The 18,146-nt window shown below is 46.3% G+C and overlaps 1 protein-coding gene across 3 annotated transcripts in view; it reads right to left on the minus strand.

Moving 5' to 3' along the window:
- Window positions 1-18,146, minus strand: part of ITSN1 (intersectin 1) — a 109,762-nt gene that overhangs the window by 20,080 nt on the left and 71,536 nt on the right. For 2 of the 3 annotated variants that reach the window (XM_030969082.1, XM_030969167.1), the window contains 8 exons: window positions 17,047-17,206; window positions 15,279-15,484; window positions 14,434-14,516; window positions 12,497-12,663; window positions 7,964-8,009; window positions 5,978-6,099; window positions 3,858-3,972; window positions 978-1,169 (listed from right to left, as the gene is read on the minus strand). In XM_030969082.1, coding sequence (XP_030824942.1) covers window positions 978-1,169; window positions 3,858-3,972; window positions 5,978-6,099; window positions 7,964-8,009; window positions 12,497-12,663; window positions 14,434-14,516; window positions 15,279-15,484; window positions 17,047-17,206 — 1,091 coding nt within the window. Of the gene's footprint in view, window positions 1-457; window positions 721-977; window positions 1,170-3,857; window positions 3,973-5,977; window positions 6,100-7,963; window positions 8,010-12,496; window positions 12,664-14,433; window positions 14,517-15,278; window positions 15,485-17,046; window positions 17,207-18,146 lie in introns of those variants that run through there. The other variant, XM_030969255.1, reaches the window with a different exon arrangement.

The raw sequence follows: 18,146 nt of genomic DNA on the forward strand, positions 1-18,146 counted from the left end.
AACAACAACACCTGTTACAAACAGTACAGTAACTACAACAAAATACCTGGAATGGGCACATTTAAACTTCCTTAAACTGATTTTAACTCCTTCTGTTCTTTTGTAATTAAAAAAAAAAAAAAAAAAATTAAAATAATAAAAAAAAAAGACACATTGACAACACTGGACAAGTGAACAATAAAAAAGAAAGATACATAAAGTCTCCAATTCATGGACATTTGGAACAATTTTAATAGCACATGCAGCATTCCTTGATAGTGGGTCTTTTTGCACAAACAAAATTGCAATGAAGAAATTAAATTTATACTTTTCCTTTAAAAGGCTAGAATATATCTTTAAAAAATAATTTTTAAAACTACCAAAAGCACCTGTGCAAAGGTGGAAAAATTAGTTTGGTAACTCTGAAAGCCACAAAAGGACCCACTATCCTCTGATTTTTATTTTTTTTGCGTGTGTGTGTTTTTGTTTTGTTTTTTTTTGTTTTGAATCAGTTTAATTTTGTCGATAATTAACTCAACCATTGCGATTCCATGCAACTAAATGTCAAGTGAGGTAAAACTGCTGTGCAGTGTGTTCTTGACTCAGAAGGCAGTAGATGATCATGCTGGAAGCCACATGATCAAGGCTGCATCTCCCATCATCCCTCTGGGCACTGCTATGGGATAGTGGGTCTCTTTGAGGACTTTCAAGCCTGAGTGGGGGATGGACAACATATGATTCCTAGAAAAAGGAGGAAAACAACACATAAGCAAAACAAAACAATGAGCAAATTCAAGCTGGGGAAATGAGGCAGGCGTGGCAAGGCATGGAGCAAAAATGATGGGGAGGGGACATGCTGGGGGGATGGGAACAAAACCAACCAAACACAGCGGGGACAGAAGGTCTTCAAAGAGCCCGGGGCCCGGGGGCGGCGGGGCCCGGCAATGCTGCATGTGGGAGGGACACCAGGGACACCAAGGGACACCAGGGACACTCACACTGCTGGCTGGGGTCCGTGTCTGTGGTCAGCTTCACGTAGTTGGACGGGAAGAGCCCCACGTGGCCGTTGACCTCCCCCTTCCACCAGTCGGGGTCCTCCCTGCTGAGCACGGTGATGATCTGGCCCTTGCTGAAGGCCAGCTCGTCGTCGTTCTGCGCGCTGTAGTCGTACATGCCGATCACCTGGCACACTGGGACAGGGGACAGGGGTCACCTGGGGCTGCAGCCACCCCCCAAAGGGCATCCCTGAGCCACCCTGCCCTGCCCAGATCCCCCAGATCCCAGCCTGGGCATCCCTGGCAGCGCTGGCCAAAGGCTCCTGGAGCTGTGGCAGCCTCGGGGCCGTGCCCATTCCCTGGGCAGTGCCAGCACCCTCTGGGCAAGAACCTCTCCTGATCTCCAGCCTGGCCCTGCCCACATGCAGAGGTCACCTCTGGACATTGCCCATGGCTCAGGACAGCTCCACAGAATCCCAGAATGACCAGGCTGGGAGAGACCTCCAAGCCCATCGAGTCCAGCCCAGCCCCAGCAGCTCAACTGAGCCCTGGCCCCCAGTGCCACATCCAGGCTTTGTTAAACACACCCAGGGATGGGGACTGCACCACCTCCCCGGGCAGCCATTCCAGAACTTTCTCACCCTTGCTGGAAAAACCTTTTCCCTGCTCTCCAACCTGTATTTCCCTTGGTGCAGCTGGAGGCTGTGTGCTCTGGTTGTGTCAGTGCTGCTGGAGAAAGAGCCCAGCCCCAGGTGAGCACAGGCACCTTTCAGGAGCTGTGCAGAGTGATGGGGGCAGCCCTGAGTCTCCTTTTCTCCAGGCTGAGCAGCCCCAGCTCCCTCAGGGGTTCCTCTCAGGGTTTGTGTTCCCAGCCCCTCTCCAGCCTCGTTGTCCATCCAGGACCCTGCAGTGACCAGAGCCCATCCTGGGGCTCAGCTCAAACTCCAGGGGTTTAAAAATCCCAAAGAGTTTCATGGAATCCCAGCAGGGCTTGGGTTAGAAGAGACCTTAAAGCCCATCCAGTGCCACCCCTGCCATGGACAGGGACATCTTCCACTGTCTCAGGGTGCTCCAGCCTGGCCTGGAACCCCCCACCAGGACTGGTCAGTGGACAGGAAAATCTGGGACACACTGGAACTTCCACTATTGGAAGCTGCATAATCCAAAAGAAAGCCAATGGTGATGCCTTTGTTGTCCCAGTGAGGTTTTCAGAACAAAAAAATCTTGGAAAATACAAGAGAAAATGAACAGAACTGGACAAAAGCATCCCAGGCCATCCAGGCTGCTCTGCTGGCACCCAGGACTGGTTCCAGCAGGGATTTTCTATTTCCTTGCAGTGGAACTCATCCAATCCCAGAATACAGCTGGTCCTGCTCACTTCTGACAAAGCAGCTCCCTGAACTCTCTGAAGCAGCAGGACTGTTCAGTTAAATAAATAATCCCCTCTATTTCTCTGCTGTTTTCTCTTTGCCAGGCCACGGGGCTTCTGGTTTTCCCACCAGACATCAGACTTCCATTAATGAGCCTTGCTGGCAGGTTCTCTCCAGTGAATTCATCCTAAAATTTGCTTTTATTTTCGTCCTTGTACCAAGCCAGCAACTTATTTCAATTTGCCAAACAGCTTTTCCTTTTTTTTTTTTTAATTACAGTTTGATTAAGATTTTGATGTTCTGCAAAAACCGCTAAAATTTTATTCTGTAAAATTTAGCATGTGGGGAAAGCCACAGATTGTCAAACCTGAAATAACTTCAAAAATACATTAGAAAATCTCATCCTATTTCCTTGTAAAAGGTTGTGTCTCAATGCTGAGTTGCCATTCTCAGCCTGAACTCCACGGGGCTTTAGAGAGGCACTTGCTGGATCTTTGTAACACCCCCAGAGGGGCAGCCAGAGCAGTGCCCCAGACACAGCACCATGGAATGGGCTCTGGGAAGGCCCTTCCAGCCCAGCCAGGCTGGGATTCTGTGGGAATGTTCCTGCTCTGTGGCTCCTGAGTCCCTTCCCCAACCCTGCACAGGAAGGGTCCCTCCCCATGGGGGTTTGTCCCACATCCCCTCAGACCAGGGGGTTCTGCAGGAGAGGAGCCTCAGGGGCAGCCCTGGATCCTCCTGAGCCTCTGCAGCTGCTGCTGCACCCAGGGCAGGGCTGGGCTGGGGACGGACACACATCCCAGAACCCAGAGCTCCTGTCCCACACTCAGGGATGGGATGGGATGGGATGGACACACATCCCAGAACTCAGAGCTCCTGTCCCACACTCAGGGATGGGATGGGCTGAGGATGGACACACATCCCAGAACCCAGAGCTCCTGTCCCACACTCAGGGACGGGATGGGCTGGGCTGGGCTGGGCTGGGGATGGAGACACATCCCAGAGCTCCTGCTGCAGTCAGGGATGGGCTGGTTTGGGGATGGAAGAACATCCCAGAGCTCAGAGCTCCTGTCCCACAACCCAGGGATGGGGTGGTTTGGGGATGGAAACACACCCTAGAGCTCCTGTCCCACAGTCAGGGATGGGATGGAGGAACATCCCAGAACCCTGAGCTTCTGTCCCACAGTGCAGAGATGGGCTGGTTTGGTGATGGAGACACATCCCAGAGCTCAGAGCTCCTGTCCCACAACCCAGGGATGGGGTGGTTTGGGGATGGAAACACATCCCAGAGCTCCTGCTGCAGTCAGGGCAGGGATGGGATGGGATGGGATGGGATGGGGGATGCAGGAACACCCCAGAGCTCCTGTCCCACAGTCAGGGATGGGATGGGATGGGATGGGATGGGGGATGCAGGAACGCCCCAGAGGCTCTGGAGCACTGCACCCCTCCCAGCTGAAGGCCCAGCACGGGCACAACAGGCAGGGCAGGGCTGCCAGGGGCAGGCAGGGCTCACCTGAGGGTGCTGCAGGCCTGGGCAGCTCGGTGGGGGTGCTCTTGCTGGTGCCAGGGCTCAGCAGTTTGACGTAGTTGGCCGGGAACCAACCGATCTGGCGCTTCTTGCCACGCGCCTGCGGAGACAGAACTGCTCAGCCAGGATGGACAGGATCAGAACTGCCAGAACTGCCCAGAACTGCCCAGACCTGCTCAGAACTGCCCAGACCTGCTCAGAACTGCCCAGAACTGCCCAGAACTGCCCAGAACTGCCCAGAACTGCCCAGAACTGCTCAGACCTGCTCAGAACTGCCCAGAACTGCCCAGAACTGTCCAGAACTGTCCAGAACTGCCCAGAACTGCCCAGAACTGCCCAGAACTGCCCAGACCTGCTCAGAACTGCCCAGAACTGCCCAGAACTGCTCAGAACTGCCCAGAACTGTCCAGAACTGCCCAGACCTGCTCAGAACTGCCCAGAACTGCCCAGACCTGCCCAGAACTGCCCAGAACTGCCCAGACCTGCTCAGACCTGCTCAGAACTGCCCAGAACTGCCCAGACCTGCTCAGACCTGCTCAGAACTGCCCAGAACTGCCCAGAACTGCTCAGACCTGCCCAGAACTGCTCAGACCTGCTCAGAACTGCCCAGAACTGCCCACAACTGCTCAGAACTGCTCAGCCAGGGGATGGGGTCAGGGCTCAGAACTGCTCAGCTCCAGGGCTCAGAACTGCCCAGCCCAGCAGGGAAAGGGCTTGGGGAGGGAGAACTCAGCTGTTCTGTGCCACCAGCTGAATGTTATAATGTTAACATAGAATCTTGTTAGTATTTCTAATTGTTAACGTAGAATCTTGTTAGTATTTCTAATTAAATGCTTGTTCATTATTACACCTGTTACATTAAAATAGATCCCCAGGTTGTGACAGTTGAAACAGAGATTAAGAATCCAAATTTCTTCTTTTCTTTTACAGAAACAGATCCAAGCTTTCCAATGCCTTGTGTCACCAAAGCAGGAAACCTCATCCTGTTATCTCCCCAAACCCAATGACCATTGTAAATCAAATCCATAAAAATTCCTTGCAGTAAGAAAGGTTCTTCCAGAACTTTGAATCTCAGCTTCCAACTCTACCTCAAGAATGATTTTAATTGTTTATTCTGTTTGTGTTAGACTAAGGTTGGCATTTTGGGCAAGGAGAATTCTGCCTCTGAAAAACAGACTGTTAACTTTGATAGGAAAAAAATCATCTAAATGATTTACTATTCTTGAACTACTTTCTTCCCTGTCTAAACCTTTATTGAAAAAGAAAACACTTGATCTAAAGTCTATTTAGATAATTTAAGATATTTTTGAACACTACATTAATGCTTAAATGCTTAATGCTAAAACATTTGCCTTATTTTCCTTTCACTCTGACCCCCAAGCGTGGAGCAGGAGAATAAAAACAACAGTCAGGGTTTGCTAACAAAATAAAACCCAATTGTAAAACCACATGTAAGACATTAAAGCATCTAAATTACATCTGAGTATTTACACAACCAAACCTGAATTGTTTCAGAGCCTCCCAGCAGCTGCTCAGTGCTAACTGTGGCAGCTCTTGCCCAGAGAAGTTTCTTTTCTGTCTCAAAATACATTCAAGGGAGACTCTTTAAAGCTAAAAGTTACCAATAGCAGCAAGGTTAGTGAGAGAAAACCCAAAGGAATCCTGGAAGAGGATTTCTCCACAAAAGATGAAAAAAACATCACCAGGAAAGGCAAGAAGGGCACCAAGAGTTAAAAAGAACTGAATTAGTCAGAGATCTGCACTGCACAAATAAATATCCATGGCATTGTTCCACCTCAAATTTCCTGCTAAATCCCCAAAGCAACCAGAGCCTCCTTCAGGGGGACCAAACTGTCAAATTCTGCTCTCAGAACCACCAGAGCACCCTGAGCCCTCCATGCTGAGCTCCTGCTGTCCCCAGGCTGTCCCCAAGCCAGGCAGGCAGGTGTGGGAGCTCCTGGAAGGGTTTTTTGGGTTTTACTGGCACCTGCTCCACTGCAAAGCATTGTCAGATTTATTTCTTATCGACACATTCAGCATTCTGAATGACTAACAACCATTTTTTTAAAATGGGATTTTACTAGGAAAAAAAAAAAGGAACTAACTTGGAGCTCTCCTTCCCACCAACCACCTGGATTCTTCTTTCTGATGAGAATCAACTGGCCAGGAGCAAGAGTCAGCTGTTCTGGGCCTGTTGCTGTGTAAGAGGCAATAACTTGGGCAATTTCTGTTGAAGCAGAGGAGGAAAGAAAAGGTTAATTTGAAAAAAATCCGAGCACATTTTATCCAACATTAATTCTGCTATAAGACTGCGTTATTCCTTTCCATAAAATTGTTATGGATTTATGTATTCCCATGAATGCATGGGGTAATTGGAAAATAAATGAGAGGTTCAGAGAATAAAGAAGTAATAAACCAGAGGGGCAGCAGCTCTGTGGTAGGAGATCAAAAATGTTTGACATAGAGAATAATAATAACAATAACAATAACAATAACAATAACAATAATAATAATAGCTCTTAAAATGCAGTGTTTTCCAGTACATCCATCTTTGCATTTAGCTCCCTGAGGAGAGGAGACAATCACAATGACAAAACAATGAAGTTGCACCCAGAGGTGCAAATCAAGGCTGGCACAGAATTTCCCACCACCTGGCCCCCAAAAGGAATATTTTTCCCATGCAGCAGAGAGGATTTCCCTGGAAATCTCTGTTGCCTCCCAGCCCAGGAGCTGGGAGCTGACAGTCCCAGGGAATTACCCCAAGCTGTGCTGGAGTTCTCTCTGCCCCCCAGTGTGTGTGGAACAGTTCTGGTCCCCACAGGTAAGCCAGCTTTGGACCCAAGTGGAGCTGCAGAATTCTGGTGCCCTCCCAGAGCCAGGCTCAGCCCTGTCCCCAGGCCATGGGCAGGCTCAGGGGGACACACTGAACACACCCAGAGTGGGGCTGGGGCTGTTGGAGCCTCCTGAGGGACCCAGGGCAGCCTCAGCCCTCAGGGATTCCTTCCCAGGGCAGCTGCAGGCACAGGAACCCACAAACCCTGCAGGGTTGGGAACAAGGGAGGCTTTGGGGCAGGGGAGAGACAAAGGGAGGTGAAGCCCAGCATGGAAATGATGAAATGATTGATGTGAGATTTAGAAGGAAAGGACCAGTAGGAACATTAGAAATGATCAGAGAAGCAACTGAGACATAAATGAGCAGCATGAGGAGGATGAGGAGCAGTCCAAGGGCCCTGCACAGAACACAGAACAGCAGAACCTCCCTCAGGAGGGACAGGGAGCCAGGCAGGGGATGGAAGGCTTGGAGTGACAAAGGGGCTTTAAACTGGCTCTGGGGTCAGCACACACGGCCATGGAGTCATGGAATGGAGTCATGGAATGGTTTGGTTGGAGGGACTCACAGCCCACCCAGTGCCACCCCTGCCGTGGCAGGGACACCTCCCACTGTCCCCAGTGTCCAGCCTGGCCTTGGGCACTGCCAGGGATGCAGGGGCAGCCCCAGCTGCTCTGGGCACCCTGTGCCAGGCCCTGCCCACCCTGCCAGGGGACAATTCCTCATTGCCAGTGTCCCATCCAGCCCTGCCCTTCCCAGCAGCAGAGCCAGTTCCCAGCCCAGCTCCTCCCTGGTTTGCCCTCACCCAGCACTGACTCTGCTCCTGATTTTTCTCTGTTTAAACCTCCCACTCCCCTGCCAGGACCTGCTGCATTTAATGAGAAATTCCCCCTCTTGTCTTTGGCTTCCACAGCTAAGAAACCTGGAGAGGGGCTGGGGACAAGGGGGAATGGCTCCCACTGCTCTGCTGAGCAATCCAGCTGGAAGTTCACATCCACCTCTGGGCAAGCAGACTTTCACTCTCTAGCTACATGTTACTTAGTGATTGACACACTAGAATGATTAGAGGATGAATTCTTTTATTACATTTACATTATTTATTAACTGCATTTATTCCAGTTATTTGATAATGGTTTTCATCAGTGCAAACCACTCCAAGATGACCAAGAGCAAACATTCTATTTTCATGGAAAAGGTTTTGTTGCCATTGAATTGAACACTTAAGAACAGAGAGAAGGTGCTGCCACAATATTTGACTCACCAGGTTTCTTCCCTAAGCTTCCTGTTTTCCCAGCTGCTCCTGGAGCCTTGAAATGGAGAACAAGAGGCAAGTTTAGCACTCAGGTTTCTTTCTCCAGTACATGAAAATGATTTACAAAGCTTCAACAAGCATGTGAGTCAAAAACTCACAGGAAATTCTGTTCTTACAGAAATCCTTAATATTTCAGATGGCAATAAACATCTGGGAATAAATACCAAGCATGAAGTGGATGGTTTGTTAATGCAGAAGTGCAGACTTTTATTCCCTTTCATGGGCTGCAAAGACCAAAGGAGATCCCATTTGCAATCCCAAAGGAGATCCCATTTGTAATTCCAAAGGAGATCCCAGTTACAATTCCAAAGGAGATCCCAGTTACAATTCCAAAGGAGATCCCATTTGTAATTCCACAGTAGATCCCATGTGCAATCCCAAAGGAGATCCCATTTCTGACTGCAGATCCACGTATCTGCAGAATGGGAATTCTGTGGAGGTGAGCTGAAACAACAACAGAAGTTTCCATCCCTCCAAACTGCTGGATTGCAAATATTCCTGAGCAGCCCCCTGCACCCAGCCAGGGTGAGGTGAGGGGTGAACATCTGCACCCAAGGGATTGGGAAGCAAAGCCTTTGAACAGCCACAAGAAAAACCTGACATCAATCCAGCTCCTGCCCCTAAATAATTCCTGCAGGTTCCTCCCAGGCCACTGACAGTTTTCTGTCCTGCAGAAAGAGGTCTGAGGTGGAAAACAGCAACTTTAATCTAAACTGGACTGTGGCCAGGAACGTTGGGGAGCCACAAAAGTCCCCTTGCCTTCAACACTTCCACCTCCCTCAACTTCACCTTCAGGATCCCCCTCACAAACTTGGAGCCAACATCAAAGCACCTGAAGGCCTCCACAGAATCCTCATTCCTGTGTGGAAAAGAACAGTTTCCTTCCCCACATTCTCCCTGTCAACTGATGTTTTGAAAGCTTGGGGATTCTGGCAGGAATGAAACTGAGGAGTAACTCAAGAACAGCTCAGGCTGAGAGAAAAGGGCGCCTCAAACCCCTGTGCTGGCTGTGAGCCACCTATAAAATGGATTAGCAGGTACATCTTCAGCTTGCCTGGATGTCTCAGAGCTCCTTTCCTGTCACACATTACTCCAGATACAGGAGCAGCAGATCCTCCTCTCCTCCCTCACTCCTTTGATTGTCCCCAGATCCCCTCCCTGCCCTGTGAGCAGGGCCCCAGAGAGCCCCCAGGGGACCAGGGGCAGGAATTCTGCTGTCCTTCAGAGCCAGGCTCAGCCCTGTCCCCAGAGCATGTGCAGGCTGAGGGGAGCAGTTTAACACCCCCAGAGTGGGGCTGGTGCTGCTGAAGCACCTGGGGACAGGGGGACATGGCCCTGACAGCCCCACAGAGGGGATGGACCAGGGTGATGCCAGGAACTTCTCCTGCCCTGGGAAGTGTTTCTGGCAGAGGAACAGCCTCTGCCCTCCTCAGCAGAGAACAAGTGCTGGACCTCCAGAGAAACCTCTCCAGAACAAGTGCTGGACCTCCAGAGAAACCTCTCCAGAACAAGTGCCTGGACCTCCAGAGAAACCTCTCCAGAACAAATGCTGGACCTTCAGAGAAGCCTCTCCAGAACAAGTGCTGGACCTTCAGAGAAGCCTCTCCAGAACAAGTGTTGGACCTTCAGAGAAACCTCTCCAGAACAAGTGCCTGGACCTCCAGAGAAACCTCTCCAGAACAAGTGCTGGACCTTCAGAGAAACCTCACCAGAACAAGTGCCTGGACCTCCAGAGAAACCTCTCCAGAACAAGTGCTGGACCTTCAGAGAAACCTCACCAGAACAAGTGCTGGACCTTCAGAGAAACCTCACCAGAACAAGTGCTGGACCTTCAGAGAAACCTCTCCAGAACAAGTGTCTGGACCTCCAGAGCAGCCTCTCTTCCCAGCCATGCCTTGGGCAGCACCCATGCTGCTGGATTAGAGGCACATGGACACACCAAAGGCTGGGACATTGCCTTTACCGGGAAACAGAGAGGTGATTTTCAAACAGAAACTCCAGAACCACCTTGATCACACTGAGTCTGAATTCCTTTGGGGATTCTCTGAATCCTCCATGCAAAAGCAGAAGGAACACACGGAAAAGTCCTACAGCACTTCAAGAAATAACTAAATGAATAAATAACACATTTAGGATGGTGCCCATTTCTGGCCCACTCAGGAGAGGGAGAAGCTTTTCCTATTCCTTCAGCTGAGAGAAAACACAGCAGTGAGGACAGAGCCTGTCCCTGCACACCTGGGACACTCCTGAACACTGAGGGCACTTTGTGACAAGTGATGAAATCTCCTGAGCCAGCAATTTAACAATCCCCAGCAAGGACTTGCCAATTGTGCTGTACACAGGACCCTTCAAACCCCAACTTGATCCATTCAGGGATTATTTTCTGAAGCACTATGCAAAGTTTTATAATCAGATGTCTTGAAATTGCTGTGTTTCCAAGCCATCCCCACAGAGGGAATTCTCAGCAGTGTCCAGAATAAAACCCTGTATCCATCCCTCCCCTAAGGAACAGCCTCAGCATGGGCCATTGTTCCTCTGAAGAACAAAGACTTTCCCACTTTTTCAATAAAGGAACAGGGAATGGTTTGTTTTACCACCCTGAGGTGAATGGGCACACAAGAACAGATTTAAAAAATTCTTCAGCTGTAGAAACCATTGAGATTTTGAGTCATTTCTAGAAACTCTGCTCTTGCTGCTGAAAGATCACCCCTGCTTTTCTTTGGTTCTGTCAATAGTGCAGAACACATGACATTATTCCTCTTTTCAGAACACTTTCCAGCCCAGGCAGCTGTCCAAGCACAGCAGCACATCTGAGTGTGAGAGAGTGAGATTTCAGAGAGCCAGGACTCTGAAATCCTCTGCAAAAACTGGCTCAGGGAGCAGGCTGGGGAGCAAAACCCAGTTCCCCACTTGGAGGCAGATCTGCGTCCTGCAGGAACCCTGGCATGGAAACAACACCCCAGAGCAGGGGTTCCATCAGCTCTGTGCTTGTTCCTCCCTCTCTCACCCAGATTTGAGCTGAAGGTGGGGTTTTCACCAGCACAAAGGGCACTGGGAGCAGCTTTGGGTGAAGTGCACTGAGCTGGGGCAGCCCCAGGCGGGCTGGGGTGACAGAAACCCCAAACTGAGCTCTCTGACCAAAGGGGAACTGAACACCTGAGCTCTGCACTGGGATTTGCCAGCAGTGCCCCAGTCCCACCTCTCCAAGGACTGCAATACCAAACATCACTAACCACAAGGTTTTTAATCCTGCCCCAGAGGATGTTGTTGGAATTGCCTGACACTGCAGAAATTTCCTCTTGAAAGGTTTCTTACCGCTGAATTTCACTGTACCTTTTATCCTCTGGCTTTTCCAGCCGCAGGAATGCTTTTAAGGAGTGACTCTGCCCAGGTCTGTGCTGCAGTCTTTCACTTTTTACCACCCAAATCCCCCCAGATCCACTGATTTTTATTCATTTATCTTTAACCCCCCATTATTCCAGAGATATAAACCAGAATCCCTCTCATCAAGAGATCAGTGTACCCAACTCTGAATCTAAACTAATTCCTACTGGGAGATAAATTATCCTCTCAAGCCATATATATGGGAGAATATCTCTCTTTAAAATGTCTAAAAAGAAAGCAAAAAAAACCCCAAAAAACCCCAACAAGGATGTGGTCTATGGAATTACTTCAAGATAAAAAGAGATGAAACAGAACCTCTATTATTCAGTCAAAACCTGACAAATAAATACAGTAGTTAGCAATGTTTTGATGCAAAATTCTTGATTGCAAGAAATTATAGGGAAAAATGTAATAGACTGAAATATTACTATGTAGATTTTGTTTTTTTTTTTTTAATAATGGCAATAAGATACAGCTCAGGCATTAAAAACTTACCAGGGCAATAAAACAATCATGGCTGTTCTGATCAGTGTCTAAAAAACTGCCAAGTGCACTACTGATGTTTGCATTATTTTCATGGATCATCCCCCAAGTTATTTATTATATTAAATTGTAAAATGCAACTATAGTTGTTATTGTAATTGTTTAGTATAGTTGTATATATTGTTTGTATATATATGTTGTTATGTATATTGTATATATATTTATATATGTTAATATATAAATATATATTGTTTGTGTATATATTGGTATATATATTGTATATATATTTTATATATTGTATATATATGTTGATATATATGTTAATATGTGTTGTTATATATTGTGTATATATTATATATGTTTGGATATATGTTAATATATATTCGTATATATGTTAATATATGTTAATATATTGTTTGTATATATGTTGTTATATGTATTGTGTATATATTGTATATATATGTTCGTATATATGTTAATATATGTTGTATATATTGTTTGTGCAGCTGTATTTGTAATTTTTTCAGTCTCATACAGTAAATCTGCATTTTTATTTCCCCTACCACGCACTGCCCTGCAGCTAGCACTACAACCCCAAAGAAAACATTTCTCTACCTCAGAATCTTTGAGTCTCACATAATTAGATGGGAAAACTCCTGATTTATCACCCAGCGTTCCCGTCCACCAGTCACCATCTTTCTTTGTCACCAGGATCAGGTCACCTTGTTGGAAAGTGAGGTCCCCCTGCTCCGAGCTCTCGTAGGTGTACATGGCAATGTACTCTGCAAAAGGGAATACAGCATCAATAAATAAATATACAGCATCAAGAAAGAAATATACAATGGAAAACTCCTGAGAAACCCCAGGGATCCCCTGCAAAGCCTCAGTAATATCAGGGTTAGGCAGAAGGCAAATTTATTATTTATTGCTCATAGAAACATCAATATTTAATGAATAAAATTGTATCTATGAGAACTGAATAGGATCTATCAAAAGGCTGCCTCAGGGGGTTTGTAGATAATCTCCTATTTTAATTTTATGAACATATATATATTTTTATGTGCATATTTTATGTACATTTGAATTCCTTAAATATACATAAATCATTCCTTCAGATATTAAACATGCTTCCCAGTGGTTTCTGGTTCGTGCTGGAGACTGGGATTTTCAGAGTTTGGGATGCAAAGTGCACACAGCTTAAAAATCACCTTCAGCACATCAGCTTTTCTGCAACCCTCTCAATCTCTGCTTTATTGTCTCTCAAAACCACACTTTTTTGAAGTGTTTAAACTAAAGCTGTGCTCCTTTTTAATACAAACACAAGACCTTAGATATCCCACCTGGGACAAGACTGCCTGCCCACAGTTCCTTCTCCTCAAACACCAGGAAAACCAGAACAAGGTGATCTTTATAATTAAAGTCCTTTCCAACCCAAACCAGCTGGGATCATATGGAATAATTAATGAGCAGAGCAGCTGTACTTTGAAATAACTGATTATATCCCTTTTCTCTGCTGCTCCCTCTTTTGTTTCTGTGGTGCTCAGGCCAGGCACAAATTCAATGTAAATGTCCCCAAAACTGCACCTGCAATTACAGTTAGAACTTTCAGGGGTGCTGCAGGGACCACACACAAATGTTCACCTGTAACAATTAATTGATCTCTTCTGCCTGTGATTTAATGAACCTGCAGCTGCCTCTGCACTGCAGGGGATTAGGAGTTAAGGCAGCTCAGGTGGGGACATTCCCCTCCAGCTGAAGGGTGGCAGCAAACAGGAATTCCCCCTTTAAACCCCTTCAGAAAATACCTGTGAGCTCTGAGTCTGTGCCCAGGCTCCAGCTTTGAAATGGAGCTGCCCACAAGGATCCCAGGATTCCCTAAGTGATGCCAGTGCCTTCATTAAGAGCTCTAACGAAACATTGGCAATGAGCTTTGGGGGAAATTAAAATATTTACCAATTCCTGACACCATGGACAGATGTGCTTTTTTGGCCCTCTGTGAAAACCCATTCTACATCAGAAAATATTACCAAAATAAAGGCAAAAAAATAGAAACATTGGAAAAAGTATAAACTACAAAATATGTTTTCATATATTTTGTAGTTTGGTACTTTTCCTAATATTTCTATTGGATATTTTAGTATCTTTTGTAGTTTGGTACTTTTCCCAATATTTCTATTGATATTTTTGTATCTTTTGTAGTTTGGTACTTTTCCCAATATTTCTATTGGATATTTTCATATCTTTTTTAGTTTGTACTTTTTTCAGTACTTCTATAGGATATTTTAATATCTTTTGTAGTTTGGTACTTTTCCTAATATTTCCATTGGATATTTTCATATCTTTTGTGACATGTGAAATTATTCCTTCTCTATACACAGCATAAAAAACCTGTTACTGTAATAATAATAATTCTAATTTATACCAGAAGCAAACTGATTGGTATTTGGATTTTAACACCACTTGAAGAGCCCAATCTGACTCCTGATTTTGGCAAAAAGCAGAGTTCTTGTGTTCAATGCAGAGCAAGAGCTGCCAGGGCAGCCAGCACTCACCTTCCCCTGACACTGCTGCCTTGGCTGCTGGGGATGCTACTCTTTTCAGACTAGCAGGACTTTCTGAGGAACCAGAATCCATGCTTTAGAAGAAAATAATGGTTATTTAAGAAATTCAATCTCTTCAGAAAAATTATTCTTCTATTTCAAATATAAAATGCACCTGCACCCCCAAGTAACTCCCTGGGTTTTAAAAGAAGAGACAGTGCAAAATAAATGTGCAAAATAAAAGTTTTGAATCCAGTGGTCTGCCACGGTCACATTTAAACAACTGCCTTAAATACAGAACTTTTTTTCCTCTTTTTCCTCAGGAAAAAAATTATCTAAAATCATTATCATTTGTATTCCTAATGCTAATGTTGCCTTCACATTACAAAAAATGAGATTTTAAATGTTTAATCCTCCAAGAATAATGAGAAGTGATTTAGATTTGAGGAATACCTTTGAATTTTGGGCAGAGAGGAGCTCTGACTTACACAGCTGTACACTCATTTTTCAGTTGCAAGTCACATAAAATGAGGAAGGTTAATTAATCTTTTGTTGGTGAGGTGAGACCCAAGGAGAACTGAGGTCAGTTTTCTTATTATTCTTAATGAGATCAGTTTTTTTATTTCTTAAATTCTTATTTTCTTATCTTACTATTGAATTTCTTAATTTGCTTATCTTATTATTTCTTAATTTCTCAATTAAGAAATTGAAAATTTCTTAAATTCTCAGGATGGGAAGTCAAAACCCTCCAGATAAAACCAGGGTCCCTTTCACAGGGTAAAATTCAAGTGTGCAGCTCTTCCAATTTCCTTCTACCCCAGCACAGAAGTGAAGGACAGGAAGAACAAATAAAATACCTTGTGGATTTCCTAATGGGGCCTGAGATGAGCTTGACATAGGATTTGGGGAACCAGCCCTTGTGGCCCTGCACCTCCCCAAACCACCACATGTCCTGCTGCTCCAGCACGGTGATCACGTCGTTCTTGTTGAAGTTCAGGTGGTTGTCCTTCTTTGCTCTCCAGGGATACAGAGCCTGGGCCTGAAGCCCTTCCACTTTTTCACCCTTCAGAAAGGAAACCAGGAGTCAGTCATGCTCCACCTTTAGCAAGAAAGCTGCTTAGGGAATTATATCCTCAGGCTGCTTAGACAGCAACAAATCTCTCAACTAAAGCACCAGTTAAACTTGCAAAGTAATTCCAGAAATGGTTACAGTCCTCCTGCTTTTCTGTCTGTTAACACATCATCAATGCAAGGCAAGATTCAATTAATTACTTTTATTTAAGACACACATGTAATAAACCATTGTGAAGCTGCTTTGGCAGGACTTCTAGGCCATTTTATGGAAAATGATGCTTTGCTGCATTTTATTCTTTTTGCTCTGAGGTAGATATTCAGCACTTCCCAGAGCACATGAGCTCCCAGGAACAGTTTATTGTTCCACTGAGGAGAAGGAAATGCCTGAAGAGAGGGACGGAATTCAGCTGGGAAGCTTTGCCATTGGAATTCCACTTAACCCACTTGGGAGTGAGGCTGTCAGGGGAGTGAAGAAAGAACCAAGGAAGAGATTCAAACCTGCACCACCAAAACCTAAAAAAGCCATTCCAGGCGAGCAAACCAGAAACTGCTCTGTGTTAAATCCTCCTCTAGATGTTGCCAATGAATCAATGATCCATAGAATGGCCTGGATTGGGAGGGACCTCAAATCTCACCCAGAGCCACCCCTGCCATGGCAGGGACACCTCCCAGTGTCCCCAGTGTCCAGCCTGGCCTTGGGCACTGCCAGGGATCCAGGGGCAGCCCCAGCTGCTCTGGGCACCCTGTGCCAGGGCCTGCCCACCCTGCCAGGGAACAATTCCTCATTGCCAAGATCCCATCCAGCCCTGCCCTCTGGCACTGGCAGCCATTCCCTGGCTCCTGTCCCTCCAGGCCTTGTCCCCAGTCCCTCTCCATCTTTCCTGGGGCTCCTGCAGGCCCTGCAAGGCCACCCTGAGCTCAGGCCAAAGCTTCTCCTGTGCAGGTGAACAATGCCAGCTGAGCCAGCCTTTCCTGCCAGCAGAGCTGCTCCATCCCTCTGCTCATCCTGGAGCCTCCTCTGGGCTCTCTGCAGCAGCTCCAGCTCCTCCCTGGGCTGGGGCAGCTCTGCAGCTGGGACTCTCCCTGCCATCCCTCCTGGAGGTGCTCACTATGTCCTGTCAGGTGAGTGCTTCAATGCACAGGCAAGGTTCCCACTTTGCTCTCCAAGCCTTTTGTAGTTTGTACGTTTTTCCAATATTTCTATTGGATATTTTCATATCTTTTGTAGTTTGTACTTTTTCCAATATTTCTATTGGATATTTTCATATCTCTTGTAGTTTGTACGTTTTTTCAATATTTCTATTGCATATTTTCATATCTTTTGTAGTTGGTACTTTTTCCAATATTTCTATTGGATATTTTCATCTATTTTGTGAAATGTGAAATTATTCCTTCTCTATACACAACATACATAAACTGTTACTCTAATAATAATAATAATAATTCTAAATTATTCCAGAGGCAAACTGATTGGCAGTTGGATTTTCACACCACTTGCAGAGCACAGTGTGCCTCTGCTGAGAGCAGTGGTGAGGCCTGGCAGGAGCTCACCTGGCCCAGCACAGGGGACGGCGAGGAGCCGGTGACAGTGGCCGGGGTGAAGGCCGAGCGCTGCCGGAGCTGCCCCGCGCTGGGCACGGTCAGCGAGGGCTGAGCTGCCCACGCATCCCAGTTATCACTCTCTGCCTTCTCACTGCTGTTTGATGGCCAGCTGGAAAGAAAAAGAAAAGAATGATGTGATTCCTACTGGTTTTAATAGTAGGAACAAAAAAAAAAATTCACACAGAACAAATATTTCAACGTTCTACATCAATTTCTTTTCCATGAGCATCCAGCACCTTAACTCCAGGTGCAACTGAACACTGGTTAGCCAAAACTTCACCTTCAAAGGCAACCCCCAAACTGAGCTCCTTGTCCTTGCCACTGAAGGACAGGCTTTTATCTCAATTCTTAGCTGTGTCCTTACAAACAGAAGTTCAAGCCGTACAGGCTGCATTATGCACAGTGGAAAGATAAATAAAAATAATCATTCTTTCCAAAACTTGGTTTGAAATCTTCCCCTCTGCATATCACTGACCTCTCACATCTCTTTCCTTTAGACACAGAATCATGGAATGGTTTGGGTTTGGACCTCAAAGCCCACCCAGTGCCACCCTTGCCATGGCAAGGACACCTCCAACTGTCCCAGGCTGCTCCAGCCCCAGTGTCCAACCTGCCAGGGATCCAGGGGCAGCCCCAGCTGCTCTGGGCACCCATTGAGATATCAGTTTATAAATATGGATTTCATGGTCAAAGGAGAAGGAATTGCAGTTGATGGAAGTGCCCAGTGTATTAAGACACCCAGGGATAGGCACATGTTCCAATTCCATCAGTTTTACTAATGCTGTGACCAGGAATTAAATCACCTTTTCATGTCATCTCTGCCATTAGAATATTGTACATAACAATATGTATATATGTATATAACAATATATTGTACATGACAATAAGCAGGTTGGGAACCTTCAATAAGGCTTGGTGGAAACCAATGTAGGAGAAAGGGATTGAGGAGGTGGCAGCAACTGAAGGGTGTCCAGGAGAGCTGGACAGGGATTGTTCATTAGGAAGAGCAGGGGCAGGGCAAGGGGGAATGGGTTCCTACTGAAATTTCA

This window comes from Camarhynchus parvulus, chromosome 1, assembly GCF_901933205.1.
Source record: "Camarhynchus parvulus chromosome 1, STF_HiC, whole genome shotgun sequence".
Classification (NCBI taxonomy): Eukaryota; Metazoa; Chordata; class Aves; order Passeriformes; family Thraupidae; genus Camarhynchus; species Camarhynchus parvulus.